Here is a 21,936-nt window from a genome sequence, read left to right on the forward strand (position 1 = left end):
TTCTCTCTCTTGATTGGATGCAATTACTATCCTGACCTGTATTTTCTGTTTACTAAATGAGCTGTAGAGACAGGGAGAGTGTCTCCATGTTACTGAGCAAATACTGTGTAATATAGAGCTATTTAACACACAACCAAAATCCATTTTCTTAGACATACTGTACAGTACTTTGTGAATATGGTGTTACAACTGGATATAGGGCATTCAACTGCATTCCTTGTTAATTAAATTAGGAACACATTCGGTTTCTCTTCAATAGTGAATGTTTCCTGTGGGCTGAATACAACCCCTTGACTGAAAAAATAAACGTGTAAACATTCTACGTTACAGCATAGTTTCCGTTGTGATGTTGTCTTAAAGCTTAATGTTTTATGTAAACTTTTAATTGCATTGCTGTTGAAATGTGCTACGCAAACAAACTTGCCTTGCCTTGTCAAAGTAATTTTGATTACTTATCCGGTTTGATCTGTTTTTGTCTTCCAGGTTTTCTGGTCAAGCACGAACAACAGTATGATACACGGACACCGGGATGGATACTAAAGCCGTTTCTAACTCCTCCGTGACTCCCGTTTTCAGAACTTGATGACATTTAATACACGCACGTTGCAAAATTAAGGATTCATTGCACACCTGTGCTATTTGAGCCATACCCGCACTCTGGGGCCTAACAATGGAGGGAGACCAGAAGGCGGGTGTGTCAGAGAAAAGCACAGCTGTCGTGAAGAGTGAGCCGGAGGATGATGACACATCCGGCCATGTGTGCAGAGTGTGCGGCCGTAGCTTCCCTCTCCTCAGCTCGCTGTCCCAGCACATGAGGAGGCACACGCGGGAGAAACCGTACAAATGCCCATACTGTGACCACCGGACGGCCCAGAAGGGCAGTTTGAAGGCTCACATCCGAAGCCACAAGCTAGGCCTGCTCTCTCAGAGCTCGGCCGACAAGGAGGGGGATGGGAAGCTCGGGCAGAAAGATGACACTGAGACTTGCGATGGCTCTCCTGGATTCGCTGAGAGCACGTCAGACGAGGGCCTTCAGGTCAACGGGAAGGTGACGAGGAAAGGGCCCTGCAAGAAAAAGGCCAAGTCCAGAGACGTAGAGGCTGCCGTGGAGGAGACGTCAGCTAATACGGATCAAACATCGCAGCAGTTGAAGGAGGAGGCCAAACCGGGGCCCTTTCCCTGTAGTCAATGTAGCCAGGTTTTCCCCAAGGCGCTGCTCCTGAAAGCACACATGAAGAGACACAGGGGACCCCAGGACCACGGCTGCCGGATCTGCGGTCGGCGCTTTCGCCAAGCCTGGTTCCTGCAGAGCCATATGCGCATTCACAAGGCCAAGGCCCAGCTGAGGAGCAGCAAGGACGGCGGGCTGCCAGCCACCATCAACGGGGTTCCCCAGGACCCGGCCTCCCTGACCAACGAAGACTGTGTCTATGAGCTGTGCGCCGGATGCGGTAACTTCTTCCACGACCGCAAGGCCCTGCGAATACACGAACGCTCGCACAAACAGAACAACGGCCGCCCTCAGAGCCAGCCCCAGCAGGATTTAGACGACGCAGAGATCGACAAGACTCATTTCTTGGAGAGCCTAAATCTCGTACACGTCACGTCCGGGGAAAGTCCAGAGGAGAGGAGCCAGGGCGGGCGAATACCTCAGCTGGACCCGGTTTGCAGTTACCAGGCCTGGCAGTTGGTTACCAGGGGGCGACTAGTGGAAGTCACGGAGAAGTACCTGGGGTGGGAGGAGAGACTTGCCGACACCGAGGTGGCATATGATAAAGACAAGAGCGAGTATATGCCACTGAAGCAGGACAGGAAGAGGAAGCAGAGTGATGCGTCTAGTTGCAACGTCAAGAAGAAGAAGAGCGGTGTGACGGTGAGCCACGACGCATCAAACAGCTTGACTCACAGCATGGGCGGCAGCAGAAAAATACTCAACCGCAGCAGTGACCGCATCATGTTCAATGGCCTCGGACATGCCTTTTACGGGGCATTGCAGAAGCAGACGGTCAAAGAAGGTTCGTCTGCCACCAAACCAGTGAACAGCATCAGGAACCACGCCAAGGAAGGTGAGACTCACATAACCAACAGTGGTAGTAAAAGCATTCACATTTCTTACTTAAATGAATGTATCCATACTGCAATGTTGATAATACTTATTATGCAGAATGTCACAGGTTTCAAATGTATAACACATGAAAAAAAACTTTTGAAAATAGCAGAACTACAAGCTTATAGATCAGCTATTTTCAAATAGCTAAAGTTTAAATAGGGCTGAAGTGGGTTTGTAATAATAATCTAAATCTACAAAGTAAATAGAAACATACCGTATTCAAATAATTAGTAGTAGAGTAAAAAGTTCTGTATTTGCCTTGGAGATGAAGTGGAATAGAAGTAGAAGTATTGAAAATTATAGATACTTCAGTAAAGTTACTAAAGTACAGTACTTGAGACCACCACTGCATAACAAACAACACTATAATACTGAGTACTTGAATCAGAGCAGTGTACTATGGTGAAGAACTACCACTTTTTGCTCTATATTGAATGAATAGTGTGTACCGTAAAAAAATCAAATTCTAGTGTGAATTAACATCAAGGTAGGGGGGACCTCTTGTGGTTTGTGCGAGAAATTACATCTTGACAGCATTTGAGGTTTGGATATAGAGACAAATTAAGAAGTTTATTCATTGTTTTAGTGTGTAGTTCTTTTTTGCTTGGTAGCCTAATATTTAAGTGTGCAAATAATCCTTAAGCCGTTTTTTTTAAGGATTACTAGTTTTAAGTAAAGCTCTTAAAACATTACTTTCAAGAGACACTGTATTCTGAAATAAATATCAGAAAATATCTCAAGTAACCCTCACTGATATTTATGAGAGGTGAATAATTCAAAATTCAAATCTAAATCTTTTGTTTTTGTTTTGTTTATCACAGAACAAAAATAACTATGCATTCATGAGGTTCGAACACATGTTGTGAATAGCTTACTCTAGCTTGTTTATGGTCACTCAAAAATAGTGCTGGATAGTTTGTGATAGTAGTACTACAGTATGTTTTCCCAAAACCTGACGCATAGTAGTACGGCCAAACACCCAATCAGCAAGCAGCTACAAGTAGGCTATATGAGTATGATACTAAACTAAACATGTATTATCCCCAGTGAAAGGAAACCTGTTTTATATATTTATGGTAGATTTGTTTGCTTTGATGAATGCTGTAAAATGTAGTCTGTTGAATTAAAACTCAACTCAACTCAACTTTATTTAGCACATTTTACATGACCAGGTCAACCAAACAGACTGTTGCACTAGTGAGGGGAACAGGGCTACCTCAACTGACACTAAAAGAATAAGTGCGTCTTAAGCAAAGTTAAAAGTTATGATGGACTGGGCAGCTCTGATATGAAAGGGCAAATTGTTCCAGAGCCTGGGGGCAGCCACCGCGAAGGCTCGATCACCCTTGGATCTTTTGTTGGTCACTATCACATCTAGTTTTAGCTGGTCGGCCGACCAGCTACAACAAATACTGTAAAAAGTCACATGGTTTCAAACGTTGAGGTGGTTTGAAAGCCCGAAAATGAAAAGGTTCAGCAACATAAAATAAAGAGATTATAATTTTTTCAATCTGCAGGAGTTGCAGTATATTCTCATTTCTCATGGGAACAGTTTTGCCTCACGTCAGTTCCATTGTTCACCCTCCTCCTCTCTCCCACAGATGGAATGAAACGCTGCGAGCACTGTGACTTCCACGCTGCCGACGCCTCCTCTCTCTGGTCTCACGTGCACAGTCAACACCAGGACATCATGGGTCCCCGCAGCAAGCAGACCACCATTTTGGATAACCTTAGTCAAACAAATTCCAAAGCCTCGTACATGGACTACCTCAGGAACAGGAGTGCCCTGCTTAGCCAGACACATCCATACACAGGTCCTACCAGCCAGGAGAGGTCAGTGTCGAGCATTCAAACTGAAAAGTCAAAGGGCGCCCAGGTCAAGGGGCAGGGGGATGCCGCTGTTGAGGCCGCTAATCTACTCAACTTGTCAGCATTGTCCGAAGGTCAGGGAGATGGCGCCGGCGATCATCCGGTGAAAACCGCAGGTCTCGTGAGACACCAGTGCCCGTACTGTTCTCACACTACCAATTACCCAGAGGTACTCTGGATTCATCAGCGCGTAGCACACAAAGTGGATGGTACTAGTTCCCTGGCACCCAAGTGGGCACCGAGCCCTAACTTCAAGGGATCAAGGACTAGTGGGGCCCTTTGGCGGCGCACAAGGGCTCCACCTTTCCTCGAGGGCAAGGATTGCCCGGCTCTGCCTGCTCCCAAAAGTCAGCGCACGCAACCTCCGTCTTCCTCATCTCACAGCAGCAGCAGTAGCGGTAGCAAGCGCTCTGCGACTAAGACTCACGCGGGTGCGTCCACAAATAAGTCAAAGCTCAGCACTCAATCAAAGGACTCGCAGTCGTTTGTGGACGGCTCCTTGTCCAGTGGGAGAACAGCACCGCTACCTCAAAAGAAGAAATACGTGGAACAAACTCGAACGACGGACACGGGTAGTAAAGGCACCAACCACGCGCACCAAGTCACTTCGTCGAGCAGTCGGGCGCATAGCAAGAGTGCTCCAAATACCCAATCGGCAAGCAGCAGCCCTAAGCACAGAGGCAACCGAGTCGCTGTGGAAGGGAATCTGGTTCCCCAGGAAGGCCTGGGCTTCATGTTGGCCAGGAATTACGGCAGGACTCCAATTCACGGGACAGCGGATCGAAGCCATCGCCATCCTCATAGCCAGACGCGTGACTCTTCTGCAGTCCCTAAGGGTCATGATGTGTGGTCCGCCATGAGCATGTGGGGGATGCATGGTGGCAGAGCATACTTAGATCCGGTCCTTTTTGCTCAGGGAAAGAATGAGTCAGCTGGAGACATGCCAATGGACATTGATATTTTGAGCCTCTTGAAAAACTACAGTCCCCATGACCTGGCTGCTCTGTACCAACACTGGGGCTTTGTCGATCCCAGGTTCGATCCACAAGGTAAGGTAAAGCTAATTTAGTTTGGCATTTTATTCTCATTTTATTGTAATCCGGTGATTTGCTGAGTGATGCTTTGATCTCCAGCTATTGAATAATTGCGGCATGCTTGGACAGGAAAAGCCGGCAGACAGTGATTTATTTTCTGTAGATCATTAATAAAAGAAATAGGAAAAGCTAATGATAAGTATGTATTAATGTTCATTTGAACTTCAATATAATGCTTTACCTCATTTGTACAGCAATGTTGCAGTTGAATGGAAATTTTGGAAGTGAAGTCCATTCCTCCTCTGAAGCTTCCAAACAGGTAATTATTAATCTCTTAATTTAATCAAGAGTGATGTTTTCATCAAACTCTGTACAATGTGCCACAATCACATACAGAACCGCAATCAACTAAAATCGACTACCAGTGTAAAGGAATGGGTGAAACGCATACAGTTAGAGCAGGTCTAGAACAGGAAAGCACAGACAAATCAAATATAAAAATCAATTTACAGTACGATTTAGGCATTTAGCAGACACTCGGAGCGATTACAGTAAGCAATGTTAAATGCCTAAATTGTAAACCTATAATTAGTTTAAACTTCTTTTTGATAAAAAATTATAATACATACATTTGTAATTGAAACTATACAAACTATATGATGCCAGGTCAATGAACCTGACAGCTGTCTACATAGCATTCTATCAAATCCAAAATAGATATTGTGTATAATAAAAGTGTATCATCACAAAGTACAAACACCATATGATAATGTGTACTGTACATTTAAAACTACAAAAAAAGAACACACCATGTGCACGCACGCACACACGCACACACACACACACACACACACACACACACACACACACACACACACACACATGCACGTCATATCTAACCCATTTCTTCATACTTGTGCAGGTGGACAGCCACTCCACTTCATCCTCAGGGTCTCTCCAGAAAGGAATGTGAAGAAATGCAGTCCTGTAACGCATGCGTCAGTCGTACAAAGAGCCTGTGGCTGTTAAAGGAGTCAGCCATAACTACTTGAGGAGGACAGAGGCACTATGTATGCAAACCAATGAGCCGGAACTTTGTAATTCCACAAAAACCTAGAAGGTTGTTTGGACTTGGACTACGGTATGCTACTGTTTCCACTAATTGTTTGTTAAATGTGCTACATGTTGCATATTGCAACACACTGGTGGATGTTTGTCTGAAGCACTGGTTCGCAAAAACAGGACCCATTTGTGGGTCACAGACCTTTTATTTTTTTAGTTTTCCTGCATTTTGTTTTAATTATTATTATTTCAAAGGATTGACAATTCACAATTTCATAAAAACAATTCAAATATTTTGCTAAATACATTTAAAATAAACAATATCAAATCAAATAAATTCCATAAATTAAAAAAATAAGTAGTGAAAATAGCAACGCGTCACATCGTGGCAAGATTGTAGATTGTCTATTTTCACTAGTTTGCGTCCCAGATCGTCAAATTTCTCTTTTGGGTCGAACTAAATAGTTTGGGAACCACTGTTCCAAAGGAGCAGATCTTTTCACCCTCGTTGAGTAGCTGGTAGTTGGAAGGACTGGCCTATGGGAGACTTTCACAGTAAATAAGTGAGCATTTGACCATAGAAATGTCCATGAGACATGCAGACTCATAGTCTAGCCGAATATTCTACTCTAAAAGTTGAAAAACATAGTCAGTTGACAGTTGTTGTAGTAGGCTACCTTTCACTCCACCTTTATTTGAATGTTTGTTTGTTTGCATATCATTACATTTTTGCTATATTTTTTTTCCCCCTCATCTACAGTATGCGAAAGTTGTTTGGTTTAGGGTGACTACCAAACACATCCTACAATCTGTGTTGAAGGGGTAGAGTATGAAGGACTTGTATGTTTTCACATGTTTGTTCTGGGATAGCAGTGAAGTTAACTTGTCCATGGCTCTCAGTTAATATTTGGCAAACAAGGCCTATATTTAAAGTACCATGTATTGTGCCAAGGCTGCATTTATCTGAAGTCCACAAATTAAAAACATTAAAAATAATAACAATCTGATAGCCAATTAGTTGTGACTAATGGCATTTGGAATATCCCCCTCTGTTTTCTGGAACTATTTAAGAGATTTCCGTTCCACTGCCTTTCTGCTCATTATTAAAATGGGTTAAACATCATACTCACTGCCGGTGTATGTTGCTCTTAAAAGTTACTGGGAACTTGAAAGAAAGAGTCTTTACAATATCATGTTAACATGATGTCATCACAATTAGCAATTTAGCATGTCCTGTTTTTAAATGCCATTTCATACTGTAGGTTCATATTGGTTCTATTTGTACACTCTCAGATTTATGTGGGTCTTTGAGGACTGATCTACAGTTGGTGCCAGGGAAGAAGCAGATCTGTGGCATTCTGTCCACTGAATTGATACAAATTTGCAAATACCTCGTTAAAAGTTTACCATGCCATTTGGAGTCAATTTATAATCCATAATCAAACTAGGAAAGGCAATTGATGGAAAAAAAGAAAGAGAAAACAATAGAAAAAGCAATTGAAACAACTTTGTTTAGGTACATGTTTTCTTCCATTATTTGCATGTGTCATAATTACCGCTATATGAAGAATGAATGTGGGTTTATAATATTTTCTTTTTGACTTTATTGCAGTCCTCCTCGCACAACCAATTATTATTATTAAAAATAATGCTATTGCAATGAATGGTGTGACACTAATCTTCAATTTTAGAAAGTAATGGCAACATACCAATTTCATCATTATCCTTAGTTAGAAAATGTAGAAGAGTTCACACTCAATCCACTGATGTCAGGGAAACTCTTTCATTTGCAAAGACTGTAAAGATAGTTGACAGTTTCAAATTCCTTTTGTAGATAGGTAGAATAACTTTTTTATGTGTTTTATGTTTGTATATGTTTTATGTTCAACATGTTGCTGTTTTATTACCACTCAATTTAATGCATTTGCCTCCGAATGGAAAATGGCCTATGCACTTACCAATAGAGAAGCCATCAATTCGATTCAGAAAGTCACATGGGAGATACAGTAAATTCCATTATTTATTATTTAAGTATTGATTTCAATTGTTTTTCAACCGTTTGTGTGTAAAACAATGTTTTTGTATTGTAAAACATAGTTTTATTTTATTGTTGTTGTTTTTTTCTCCAGGAGTGGGAACTCTGCACTTGACATTTATAGGAATATTGTAGGAAATGTACATAAAATGTGACCTTTTCTTTCCGATACTTACATGCATAATATACTCATTTTACCACAAGGGTTTAAATGCAAGGTTAGCCAGGACCGGCAACCCTGGAGCAAGTTAGCTTAATCCATTAATCAGGGATTGACACGGGTATGAGGTATCAAACTTGTGACCACTCAATTATGAGACATTTTCTCTTAATTATTGGGTCACCCTGTCACCTGTTAGGATATTGGTGCAGTCTGCACTACAGTGAAACGGCCGGGAGCTTGTGCTCCGGTTGTTTTTTGTAATTGTGTGAATGTGATAGTTCAGAGCAATACAATTGTTAACTAAATTGCTATTTTTGCCGACTATGTTGTCTACTAGAGCTATGCAAATAAAACTTCTGAAATATTCACATTAACTGTGGTACATTTGTCATCATTGACATACATGTCAATGTGCGTGTGTGCGTGTGTGACTAATATGTGAGGTATATCAGAATTTGGTTTGGGCCCTATTATGCGCCACCCCTTATCCCTAAACATAATATTTGCTATTTTTTAATACCGGTATTTTAAAATATTTTAGAATAGTTAAAATAGCTGATCTACAAGCTCACAATGTGACTAGTTGAACTATTTTAAAATGTTATAAAATAGTAAAAAAAAGAGGGACTCTGGACTCTGGACTGATTTGCAACGAGCACTTCTAAACTTGGACACGATTGATGTGTCCAAGTTTAGAAGTGCTCGTTGCAAATCACTTAATGTCCTGCGTAACACCTGTTATCCAAATTGCACATAATATATTTTTTTAAATGTGCTATGATTTAAGATCATACATGGTTTTGAGATGGTTCAACAATACACTAATATACTGGCCCTTTTACATGGTTTAACATCATACTATACTTTTTTGCATGGTTTAACCTACAATAGCCCAATGGTTCGCAAAGTGGACTCTGGGGACCCCCAGGGGTCCTTGAGGGAGTTCCAGGGGGTCCCCAGCTAAATTATAGTTTGTAACTAATTGGGTCTCTCAGGGTCTGTAACTCTGAGAGTGTACAAATGGAACATAACATTTGTACACTCAGAGTTAAATTGTACGTGCATATCCACATGCATAAACACTGTAGAAATCAAAGTTGATGCATTTAGACCAAGTATTTTGCATGAAATACCATAACACTATTTTGGGTGGGAGGTTTTGTGTTTAAGGGGCTAATAACTAAAAATGCCCAAAGGATATCACTGGGCACCCTCTTGAATTATTAAGAGGTGACCCAAAGCTACAAGAATCATTTGACAACTATCATGCACTGTCTTGGGTTTGAGGGTTATCTTCTTGTGCATGACGTCACATCCAGGTCATCCAGTCATTGATGTCATTGAGAAAAAGGCAAGTTTATTTATTAAATTCCTTTAGTAGATCTCAGATATATAACACACTCAGCAGTGAGTCAAAGTTAACCTGCTTTATTATTTTCACTACTTTTGTACATTGTTTTGGTTAAAAATGTATCTGTTGTTGCAGTTGTGTAGTGATGGGCAAATGGCTCTGGTTAGCTCTGATCCATATAGCTCTAATGCCTTTGCATTATTAATGCAAAGTCATTAGAGCTATGGAGCTGGTAATGAAGCTCATTACTTGAAGCTTCAGTTACAGTGACCTCTCCTGGTGAAGTGCAAGACTGCAATTATAAAAATTGCATTTGACGTCTGAGGATGGGGAATGTTCAACGATTTGACACATCTAATTTATTGCTTATTTTACTTGCCTGCCCTAGAACTGTGGCGTGATCCTAGCCACAATTTGCAAGGATTAGATGTTTGATTGGTATTAGTTTATGTTGCTATGAATCTCTCCTCACTCTCTCTTATACAGACCAATGAAACTTTGATCATAATAACTTGTATTATTTGTATTATTATCTCTCACTAAACAAAATAAATAATTTGACTTTAGTCTCAAATAAGTGTTGTGCCAGAGGTATAATATAAGTTCTATACAACCCACCAGGTCTGATCATGTTCATTGCCACTGTAGGAGCCATATCTTTTGATTTAATATTCTTGACTAAATGTTGCCCCCACAGGTCGTCTTGGAAAATGGCACCATAGTTCCCTCTAATTAGGCCACAGCTGAGTGTGCCAACGACTACACTTTACAGTCTCTATGCGTCTATGGTACACACACAGCGCAGATTGAAAGAATAAAAACTTGTTATTTAATTATTTGTTTATTTTGAACCTGGAACCTGCGCTTGTTTTACTTAATTAGTTGTTTGTCTGGGGCCTGTTATTGTTTTCTTAATTTGCCCCCATTTTATTTCGAAACTTTGACAGTGGTTTTCTCCTTTTCTGATGTGTGCAACTGTGCACCTCAATTAAATAGCAGCTTCTCCCCGAACGCGTGGGTATGTCCAGATAGTTGCCTCGCGGAGCCGTCTTTTGTCCAGTGTCCATTCTGGGTCCGGAAACGGTACTGTTTTGAGCATTGACCCCAGAAGCTCTGCTGCTGTGAATTTTACACCTCTCCCGCTTAGCGGAGAGTGGGGTGTGGTAGAGGACATCTCCCTGAACACGTGGGTATGTCCAGATAGTTGCCTCGCGGAGCCGTCTTTTTGTCCAGTGTCCACTTTATAAAGTCCATGCACTCCAGTGAATAGCATTTATCCATTTAGATAACTTTAATATTATTATTATTATTATTTAATTACTTATTTTTACACAGAAACATAATGTGTGTCTTATAGCATCATATAGCATAATTTAAATGCTTAATTTGTAGTTTTAATGTGCAAATTAAACTTTTTTTCCACACTCTAGAGGGTACTCTTATTTTTGAAGAGATCGTCCACCGGAAGTCTTAAATCTGTTCATTAGATCTGTTTACTAGACGCTGCCGCTACCCTGACCAAACAGGCGTTGATTTCCAATGTTTACAGACATTCAGAATAACAAAAAACAGGCCTGTGTTCTGTTATTTCATTTTAAGTTTTAGGTGTTTTCTCAAATTTATTTTGAAGAGAAAAACAAATTATACGTTAGTACCCTGACAGTGAGATCTAACTACTCACAACTCGATCCTGCCATAAACCACATCAAGAGTCAGTTATCAATCAACATCAACAAACAGTGTCACAGTGAGTAAAACAAGTCAAGTGTGAGCGCATTGAACCGTATTCTCTGGCATAGAAAGGCATAGGCCTATTGGCCCTACAGCCACTAGTATTAATGTAGCCTATTTGTGGAAAACGAGGACAAAACGGATAGATTTCTATTCTATAACAAGATCAACCGCAGTTGCACCTCGATCGATCTGACTTATTTGAGATCAAAGTCAAATAGGCCTATATTTTTAACAGATTATGAATCACATCACACAATGAAATATTACACCAGGTTAATGGGAGATAAACAAATGTAAGATAAATCGAACTGGTGGTATTTTTCTTTAGCCACCTGCCCAACTGTGGATGACCTCATCACATTGATGGCTATGGCTGTTTTTAGCCCAAGGACTGTTTTTCATACAAAACAAAATGTTTGAGCATTGCGCGTGCGTGGCCTATATTTATTTTTACCAGGTGCATTACCAGGCTCTGGGTGGTGCTAGAAATCAAATATGTTTCGATTTCAATGAATGACATTTGAAAGCTTGTATACATGTACTTTCATGATCTGTAAAAAGCGGAAAAATGAACATGTATCTCAAACCAATCTTATGGGTCACATAATTATACAAGTAAGACGCCTGAAGTCGAGAAGCCGAGGGCGAAGGTCGCGTGCACTGGCCATATATGGAGTGTACAGGGTGTGATAGGTCAGATCAAGATGTGGAATGTCAGAACAGGTCAGCTCCTGAGTGTATTGAATGTACAGGGTTTGATGAGGGCCCAGTTAGTATGAATCGGCCCTAAGGGTGGCAGTGGGGGAAGTGTATTGAATGTACAGGGTTTGATGAGGGCCCAGGTAGGGCCGGGCTTTACTTTTCGATCCTGTTGAGAACTCTAGTTTGAACTCTAGTTGATGTCATAGGGCTGATGTCATGTGATGTCACGATGACCTGGGGGCTTGCCTGGGGTGAGTGACGGGAATTGTGAGTGTCATGACAGAGTGAGAGGAAATGTGAGTTAGGTGCCAAAACGCAAGGTTTCATAGTTAACCGCGACGGTCGCAATGAATGTGCTTAACAACTTTTAAAGACCTAAAGGTTAAAATAAGTGAAATAGCTCTATATTCTGATAATTGCTTACTGAAAGGTTGCTGATTAGTGGAGGTATAGTGTGGTAATCTTGGAATCAATCAATAGGTTCCAGGTTCCGCCACTCCCCTGGCTTATGTGTCCTTGAGCAAGACACTGAACCTAACTAGTTGCCTTGGATGGTTTCCTCTGCCATTGGTGTGTGAATGTCAAGTAAGTGTGAAGTAAATTGGAGAAATTGCACCATGTGCCATACTGATGAGAAATTATACAGTGCAACATTTTGCTGACTGATCTATTAGTATAATATCCCCCCTCCAAATGCCCTAATGCATCACATGTACAAAAAAAGTTGGATGCCTATAGTTTCATTGAATATGTAATACTTTTATTCAAAACATTCTAAGAAAACTCCCATAGATTTGGCCCACTAGCATTGGAAGAAGTAGGGAAACGGTATCCTACATTTCCCCCGATTAAAACGGCATTTTAGATTGCATTTCATTTTGTAGCTCAGATGCAATGCAATGTGTTTCAGCCAGAGGGCATGCCATGCCTAACTGTAATACCTGTCCGGCAACGGGGTCAAATGACTAACAGTCCAAACTTTAGATCAGCAAAAATGAGGATGAAGTAAACAAATAGCAGAAGAAAGTAACGACCACATCACCACATTAAACCTGATTTACACATTTACACCAAAATTAGCCGACTTACAAGCTCACATCGCGTTGCACAAAGTATAAATTAATTAATTACAAAGAGACAAAGGGATTGAAAGTATGTTTTCTGTCGCCTATTTCTACTATATTTACACATTAGTGACTTATTTACAGTGGACTTTACCAAACATTACAAATATAATAAAACCACTTAAAACGGGTTCTTAGTTTAAGATGCATACAAAAGTCTTGGGTTTATAAAAACTTAAAGGTGCAGCTAGAGATGACATTGAACAGAACATAAACAAGGAATATACACATTACAAATGTTTGTTTTCCCCCTTCCTTATCTCATCCAAACGGTTTTGAAAGTGCAGATACTTTTGCTGTTAGTGTGTGTTCGGTACTTGTGAGCCTCGGAATTGGATCAGATCAGTAAATCCCTGTGGTAAGCTCCTGGTTGTCTTGGAGACCATGCATGGCATTATCAGCAACCCGTTGATGGTCAGGTTAACCTGTATTTACACTGCCATTTTGCCTTTGGCCACGATGACGCATCATATCCAACATGTTGATGCTCATTTGTAATGGCTGCAGGCCTTGGGAATTAGATGCAAAATTCTAAACTTAACAATTATGTTTATTTATTTTTTATTTATTTTTTGTTTTTCTTTTCAGAATATTGTTCTGAAACTTGCACTGTGCCAACATGTCATGTTTCAGTAAAACAATTCAAAAATTAAAATTAATAATGCTTATCCCAAAATGTCTCAGTGCCAGAGAAGCAGAACCCTCTGGGGAAAAACTGATTTTCATTTCCCACAAACATTGTTTGGTGAAATGATATAATGGATTCACTTGTATCAAATTCTGTTAGTAGATAACCACGCTGACCGTACACCAAAGGTTACAGGCCTTAGAAAGACCCAGAAATGTCCCTTTGATTGATTCAATCCAACTGCTACTCCATAATGTCTAGAGAAGTTCGATGTTCCTTAAATTAATGTCTCCCATCTGCTGCCAGACACCTGCTGTACTGTTTATATGAGCCCAGGTAACTAACAACGTTAGTGCAGCTTCGCAATGTCACTTAGCATCTGTGCAGCCATTTCGAGACAGGCAATCCTATTAAAGGTTGGAGTTGCATGAATATGAACATGGAGAACAATGTAAACAGTCCTCCATCTCTGATCCCATGGGTAAACTCCTTTTTTGACACATGGGTCTATAATCTAACCTCCGCCACGATGGAAGATGCTTGCTTCACATTTGTTTCACAACGTACTTCCATTCAAGCTACTTGGCAGTTGATTGGATGGGACTATGTCTATCACTGTCTGGGCGTGCCAACTCCAACCAATCATATTGACGTGTCTACATGACATAGCTGCGCCAACAGGAAAGTAAACACTAACCCTGCAAACGAAAAAGGTGTTACGAACGCCTTATTGCTTTAGGTTTAACACTTAAAAAAACAACTCACTATCGTGTCATGTCTTCACTTGCTTTCAAGAAAAGAAGATGATTTTCCAATTTTAAGGCGCTGGGAAATGCAATTGCAACAAGCGCTTCTCGATGCCACATCTGGTATCTTCAAGATCCCCCTGAGCTGCCGCCCATTGGTTTGACTGGGCAGGGTTCAGTTTCAACGCCAATCTCTGAGCGATCCCAGATGGAGGTTGTGAATTTGTGAACTATAATCCATAACAGTGGGAAATGGAGTCCATATAGTGATGTTTAGGAGGATCCAGTTGTAATGCTCAGCGATGTTGGGAATTGTTTATGTGGCTCCCGTTGCAGGACCCTTAGTGGCAAGGGTCGAAGGGATACTTAGTGACCCCACCGTGGAGCTCAACGGACGCCTCAGACCAGGACATCACATCTCCAGTCTGGTGGCCTCCACAGCTGGCCTGGCTGTAGATCTCGTTGGACGGCAGGACCCGAGACCAGAACTGGAGGTCGGACATCTCCCCCACAAATGACTGGCTGGCATCAAAGCGTCCGCCCAGTGTGTCCTGTGGAGGATAGAGGAGAAACATAAAATGGAGATGAGAGAATGTTTGCATATTTGCCTGGATATGGCTGTCCTCACCATCAGCAACGGTAACTAGCATAATGAAGCTCTTAAAGAATACAAATAATATTTCACTCAATGACATCCATCCATCCAGCTACTGTACCTGTTCCTGTCCCATGATGAAAACCCCTCCAGGTCTGATGGGGTGCCAGGCTGACAGGCTCTGTCCAGAGCCCTTCTTCACCCCATCCTGGTAGGCTTGCCACAGGCCGTCTCGTGTCGACCACGTCACACACACATGGTGCCACTTCCCGTCTGTTAGTTTAATGGGCAAGGGCACAGCCTGGACACACAGACGGACAGAGGTACAGATGATAGTTAGGTGGACAGACAGAAAGAGTTCATGCAGGAAATGTAAAAAAAAAGGACATTTACAGTTCTCTCAATACATTAAAATGACCCTGACGACCCATTGTTTGGAAACACTGCTCTAGCACGTCATTACATCCTCTTCAGGTTGGCTAATGGAATCAGAGCAGTGAAAGGGCACACAGGGCCAAGCAGCAAGCTGCTTACAGAGCCCATAGTCAGGTGGAGAGTGATTCATCTGGTGTGGTGGAATTAGGTATAGGTAGTTAGTTACTGAGCATTAAAGCCTCCCGAACTGTAGTTGCACTTGCGAGGAACTCAAATTTACATTTTATTACATTAAAGCTGCTATAAGCAATTATGTAAAGTTTTAATGACCTTTTTTATTTTTTATTTGTTGGTATTCAGACAGACAGCAATGGGTAAAACGTTCCCAATTTCTTTTGTCTCTGTGACACATGTAGGGGCTACTTCCTGATTGGTTAGTCATTTCAACCGTTTTTTTTTTACCAATGACAAAGCTTCTAGGAACATCTTTGAATGCAGATTGTGGCCCCTAGATGTGTCAGACTACATTTTGAGTGTTTTACTTATTGCTGGCTGTCTGAACACCAATTTGTTTTTCACAAATTATTGCTTATAACTACTTGAATCAGTATGCCTACAACTACAATTTAGGTATGCTCTTCCAGACTGACTTATCAGAGTAAACAGTGGTCTACTAAGTAGGCTAATTACTACAGTCTACGGCACATGAGAGATTGAGTCAGTGGCAAGAAAGATGCCACACAGTAGGAGGCTAGGTCTGACTGAGACAACGTTAACCATCTGTTTAGGGACTGTACTGTACAAAGTCAAACCGAAGCTGAGCTGTCACTTGGGTTTATGCTAATACAGCAGGGCCTTAAATGTAGTAACGTCTTCTTTTTCGTCTCCTCAAGTCATATTTTTCAGTTCAGAAAATGTGGTGTTTTAGCAGGCAAGCGCCACATTCATACACTATAGTATAGACGGCACTGCACACTGCAGGCTACATACACCACTGTCAAACATCTGCTTACCTTGTCATTGATGAGCAGCTCCATGGGGTTGTTGCCCCATTCGATCAGCACCAGCTCGTTGGCCTGGCCCGGTACGGAGTAGGAGAAAGGGGTTCCGAGGCCAGGACCCGCGCCTCCTTTCAGCCACAGGCAGACGGTCAGTGCAAAGATCTCATTCACCAGGGAGCGCTTCATCCTGCCATACATGTAGTTGTTTCTCATGGGAAAGCCGATCTGGAAGGCGTCAGGACTCTTCGGTTTTTTATGGTTACCTGGAAAGATTGCGAGATGGTTTGACGTTAATTACATTTGCTGAGATTGTTTGCTTTTGTGTATGTTTTTATTCTGTATGTTTTACATTTTAGTGGCTCATGCGTTTGCTGATCTATTTGCTGTATGGTGTATAACAGTCACATGGGGAGGATGAGAGTAAAGGGAAAATAGATGTGAAAAATATGTCGGTTCTGTTCAACGTGACTTGTCAATTCAAACATTTGACTAATTAAACAGAACAAAAATAAATAATACTAAATGACAGATCTAAATAAAGAGTGCAGAGAAATTATGAGGATTATTTATCATACCCTGAAAAAGAAAAAAACAACCCCAACCCGAAATTGGGCAGACAAACAATTTACAATTTACAATTTAGGCATTTAGCAGACGCTCTTAATCCAGAGCGACTTACATTAAGCAAGAACAAAAGCATGGGAATACATCACATACACACACAGACAAATGGATAAACGCTCACACACTGAGGGCTCCGATGCGACAGATGCTTTATTGCACCACAGAAAAAGCTGTGTGTGCGCGTGCGTGTGTATTTACCAGGGTCAGTATTGCTGTGATGCAGTTTACTGAGCACCGTGTCCAGCTTGCTGGGATGATGGTCATTTCCATGGTGACCGTTGCCGCGGTGGTCGGCGTATTGGTTGTCATGGCTATCTGCACCGTGGTGATCGTCACGATGCTCCTCGTGACCTTGTCCGTGATGGTCATCGTCATGGTGATCGTCATGGTGATCATCGTGATGGTATTGGTCAGAGTGTCCGTAACCCCGGCCATGATGGCGGTCGTAATGATGGTATCCTCGACTACCATGGTGGTTGTACCTGTGTAGGGTAAGGTGCAACGGTTAATCAAGGTAATCGATTTAATCAATAAAGAATTGCACAAAACTAGACCAGTGCCTACGGCCAGAACACATGAATGATCCTAGATGACTATTTCTATGCATTTGATGTATTACCTTGTGGTGTTCTTGTTTGCTGTAAATCGCTCTGGATTAAGAGCGTTTTTGTAAATTGCATTTTTATTTAGTTAACGAAAATGTTTTTGTTAGTTTTAGTTAACTATAACCTCTGTTGACTATAATCACTGTGTGATACTGTATATAATACAGCCCTAGTTCTACCTGCGGCTGCCGTGACGACCACTGTCGTGGCTGTCATGGTGGTCATCGTGGCGGTTGCCATGGTTATCGCCATGGTGGCTGTCGTCACGGTGTCCGTTGCTATGGTGACTGCCGTGGGAGTCGTTGTGTCGACCGGTGCTGTGACGACCGTTGCTCTGGTGACCGTTGCCGTGGCGACCGTTGCTCTGGTGACCGTTGCTCTGGTGACCGTTGCTCTGGTGATCATCGTGGTGATCGTCGTGGTGATCATCGTGGTGATCGTCGTGGTGATCGTCATGGTGATCGTCATGGCGATCGTCATGGTGATCGTCATGGTGATCGTCATGGTGGTCATCATGGCGATCGTCGTGGCGATCGTCATGGTGATCGTCATGGCGATCATCGTGGTGAGTGTAGTGGTTGTGTAGTTGCTCCTCCATGGCGTTGATCTTCCTTTGGAGCAGCTCTCTCAGGGAACTGGAGTACGAACTGGATGAGTTCCTGGCCTAGAAGGACACAATGGTAAAAACACAATGGTCAACACCTGTTGACCATTGTGTGAGAGAGACCGCTCTGGAGGTGACGAAGATGGATTGAAGGGTGACTGTAGGTTACTATTTGTATGTACAATATGTATGTTTATTGGGACCGTAGGTCGTAGTTTATTATTGAAAAAACCTGTCAGTCAGTCCGTCACGCCTGCAAAACTTGTCAGTCAGTCCGTCACGCTCCATATATGGCCAATCCAGAATCATTCCATATGTTGATCTGAACTCATCTGACCTCAACAAACCCTGTACACTCAAGACACTGCCCCCGCTGCCACCCTTAGATCTCCATATATGGAGCTGATCTGTTCTGACATTCCATATGTGGATCTGACCTCATCAAACCCTGTACACGCAATACGCACTCCATATATGGCCAGACCTCATCAAACCCTGTCCCCTCAAGACACTGCCTCCGCTGCCACCCTTAGATCTCCATATATGGAGCTGACCTGTTCTGACATTCCATATGTTGAACTGACCTCATTAAACCCTGTACACGCTCCATATATGGATTTTGGCCAGTACAGAATTCATTCCATATGTTGATCTGACCCCCCATGTCGAAGCGCCAGTGTTCGCCCAGCAGTCACCCAGGCGGATGCGTGCAGGCGACCTGGTCGCCTCTCGCCCTCAGGGCGTCTTACTGATATATAGGTGACAGGTGTGTATGTTTAGCTGAGGTGTTGGGGCCAAGCTAGTGTGAACCTAGTTGACGCAAGAAATAATGCCTATTAGTCAAACCTGTGATTGGCTTCACACGCCCTGACTGCACTAATTGCTAATAGCTATGGTTTTAAACTGATGCAATGCAAATACGAGATAAAACCTATTTGGATATTTTGACTTCTTGGCAAGGAACCTTCAGGCTTCAGTGGCGTCATTTCAGCAAAAGCTAGGTATGGCAAGTACACGACACGCAGCGTGCGTGTATGCACTATGCGTCGTGCCCATGTGCACGCCCGAAGTTTGGCGGTTATATGCGTTATTTGCCTATTTGTTTTGCCTATAATAGTCATGCCAGTTCTGGTCATGTGCTGTTATTTTTTGGCATATTTCCCTCCATTTTTCCCTTCATTCTATAATTAAGGATTTCCCCTGGAGCCAAGGTATGGCTCCATACCCAGTTCAACATCACTTTCAGCATTTGTGTGTGTAATGGGGAATGCAAACTGTCTAAGTCGTCCGTCCGTCTGTCCCCCCCTTCCCCCATCTGAGCAGGGGTCAGCTTGTGGTGGACAGGTTGGCTTCTGGTGGAGGACGATGAGTGGATGAGTACCACTAGTAAGGCCTCATTAAGTGTCGTAATAAATCAGTATCATACATATTCTGAAGAAAACCTGGAGAATTGACATTGACTAATTGGGTCTCATGATGAAAATAAGAACCTTATAAAAAAAAAGAAAATCCAAAACTTGACACATTGTGTCCGTGTACACATTGTGGACACATTGCTGGCCCTTGTTTCTGAGACAGACCTGGTAAGCTGAGATTGCATCCACGCCTTCATGCCAAAGACCTAAGGGTCAATGACCCCTACCCAAACCATCACCTCTACTGTGTTCTTTTGTCTCACCTGCAAGCTCTCCAGTCTCTCTTTCAGTGTCTGCAGTGTTTTCCTGGTCTGGTCTGCAGAGAAGGAGCTGTGGCTAATGTGGGGTGGACCTGTCCGGGGGTGGTGGTCGGGCCGGTGACTATTGTGAGGATAGTGACGGTCGTTTTCGTGGTGCGATGACGGGTGACGCCCGCCGTGGTTCCCGCCGTGGTGATCGTCATGGTCGTCATCATGGCGATTCTCATGGTGGTTGTCGTGGTGACCGGTGCTGTGGTGGCCCCCAGGGCCCTCACAGAGGGTGAGCTTGGCGTTGAGCTCTCTGATGGTCTCCCGCTGGTCGAGAATGGTCTCCTTCTGCCTCACCAGGCTCTCCCGCAGATGCAAGATGGTGGCTTTGGCCTCCTCTGACATCACGGTTCTCCGGCTGTGGCCGTTGCTGGCGTGCCCGTTGCTGGCGGGCCCATGGGCCGCCGGGGGCAAGAAACAGCTGGGGTCTGCCTCCGGCGAGATCGGGGTGCAAACGAATTTGGGGCTGACGCCGTAGTCGTATTCGATGCCAGGCACGCTGCCAGCGGCTGGCGTGAAAGTCACAAGGGAGTAGAGGAGGAAGGAGCACAGGGGTAATGATGGGAAAATGGCGAACGCCGTTAGGGTTCTACTACTGCTCCATGGTAGTGTGTGCCCCGTAGCTGCCAGGCTGAGAAGGCCTGTGTCTTTGACCATGTTTGGCTCGAGTTCCGCACTCCTTTGGTCGAGCGACTGTGATGCCGGGTGTTACTTCCAATGTGACACTGTGCACTATGAGTGGAAGTCATTTGACATGAATTGGTGGCTGTCAGGAGAAGGCATGTCATCAACGATCACTACAGCACATGTCACGGTCCACCCTCTCACACGCAGACAACGGCGTTAAGGAAATTAATTCTGCAAATTTTCCCAGGACAGGTTTCCAGAGACTGCTGGAGAAGGACTAGATGCCCAACGTTAACAAATGCCTTCGCTTTTCGTATCCGGGCGCAGCCCACCCGACGGTCAGGCAAGGAGGCTTTCTGGCCCCATGCTGCGATGTCGGCTGATGGCTAACATGCCAATTAGGCCCATCCAGGGGGGCCTGGTTCAGGGGGATGCCAGCCAGGTGATCTCTTTTGTCCTTCTAGGACATCCTGTTGTTCCTACTGCCCCGACAATCCCTTTAAATTGAGTTAATCTGGCTGGCCAGCAAATAGGATGGTGCCTTCGCCTATAGGAGAAAGACGATAGAAGAAAACAAAGTTAATTAGTGTATTAAATGTTTGTCTTCATATGCAGGTGTGAAAGAATTTTGCCATTGTGCGATAATCACATTGGTTTCACATTCTAAAAGGCTGTATTTTATTGAATTTCAATTTGGTGTGGTTTGCTGTGAGGTAGGCTATTGAACACAATACATGTTGGTGATAATCAAAATACACAGTAGGAATCATAATATTAGTAAATGTGCAATCCCAATCCCCAATCCCTTTTTCTTTTGGTTTTCTCAGTACATGGAACCGCAGAGGGAAATTATGTAGCCTCATGAATCCCCAGCAATTATGAGTCTCATATTCCTGGGTTAACTCAAACTCCAGCCACCACAACATTGACTTTGAGTTAACCCACTTATAAATTCCATCACACTCGACCTCTTGATTAGTTCCCTCAACCTTGACCTTGGATTCCTCCCCTGATCCTTGACCCCCCCATCATTCATTCATTCATTCATTCATTCATGTTTGTACTCATGTCAGCAGTAGATGTACTAAAGTTTGAGTGACAGCAGCAGCTGCAGCTGCTTGGAAGGAAGCCCAGAAGGGGGTCTGAGCAACAGCAAGTCTACCATAATCATATTACAGCTAATAGCCACAGCCTGACAATTCACACATAATCAAACATGGGGTT

At 43.0% G+C, this 21,936-nt stretch overlaps 2 protein-coding genes across 2 annotated transcripts; one reads left to right on the plus strand and one right to left on the minus strand.

The window, feature by feature from the left end:
- Positions 1-670: 670 nt before the first annotated feature.
- Positions 671-6,442, plus strand: LOC308331611 (zinc finger protein 516-like; the record flags this gene model as incomplete). The annotated part of the gene is made up of 4 exons (XM_080787096.1): positions 671-2,066; positions 3,712-5,028; positions 5,268-5,332; positions 5,936-6,442. 4 exons carry the CDS (start codon positions 671-673, stop codon positions 5,984-5,986), a joined length of 2,829 nt encoding a protein of 942 aa, XP_080643222.1. The 3' UTR covers positions 5,987-6,442.
- An 8,457-nt stretch (positions 6,443-14,899) lies between these two features.
- LOC308331612 (uncharacterized protein) lies at positions 14,900-20,742 on the minus strand (the record flags this gene model as incomplete). Its single annotated transcript, XM_080787097.1, has 6 exons — positions 14,900-15,109; positions 15,275-15,454; positions 16,542-16,792; positions 17,352-17,635; positions 17,938-18,422; positions 20,041-20,742. The coding sequence occupies 6 exons, from the start codon at positions 20,740-20,742 to the stop codon at positions 14,900-14,902; spliced, it is 2,112 nt and encodes a 703-aa protein (XP_080643223.1).
- Positions 20,743-21,936: the final 1,194 nt, after the last annotated feature.

The sequence above is a fragment of the Protomyctophum bolini genome (assembly GCF_963924005.1).
Source record: "Protomyctophum bolini genome assembly, chromosome: 17".
In the NCBI taxonomy this organism is placed as follows: Eukaryota; Metazoa; Chordata; class Actinopteri; order Myctophiformes; family Myctophidae; genus Protomyctophum; species Protomyctophum bolini.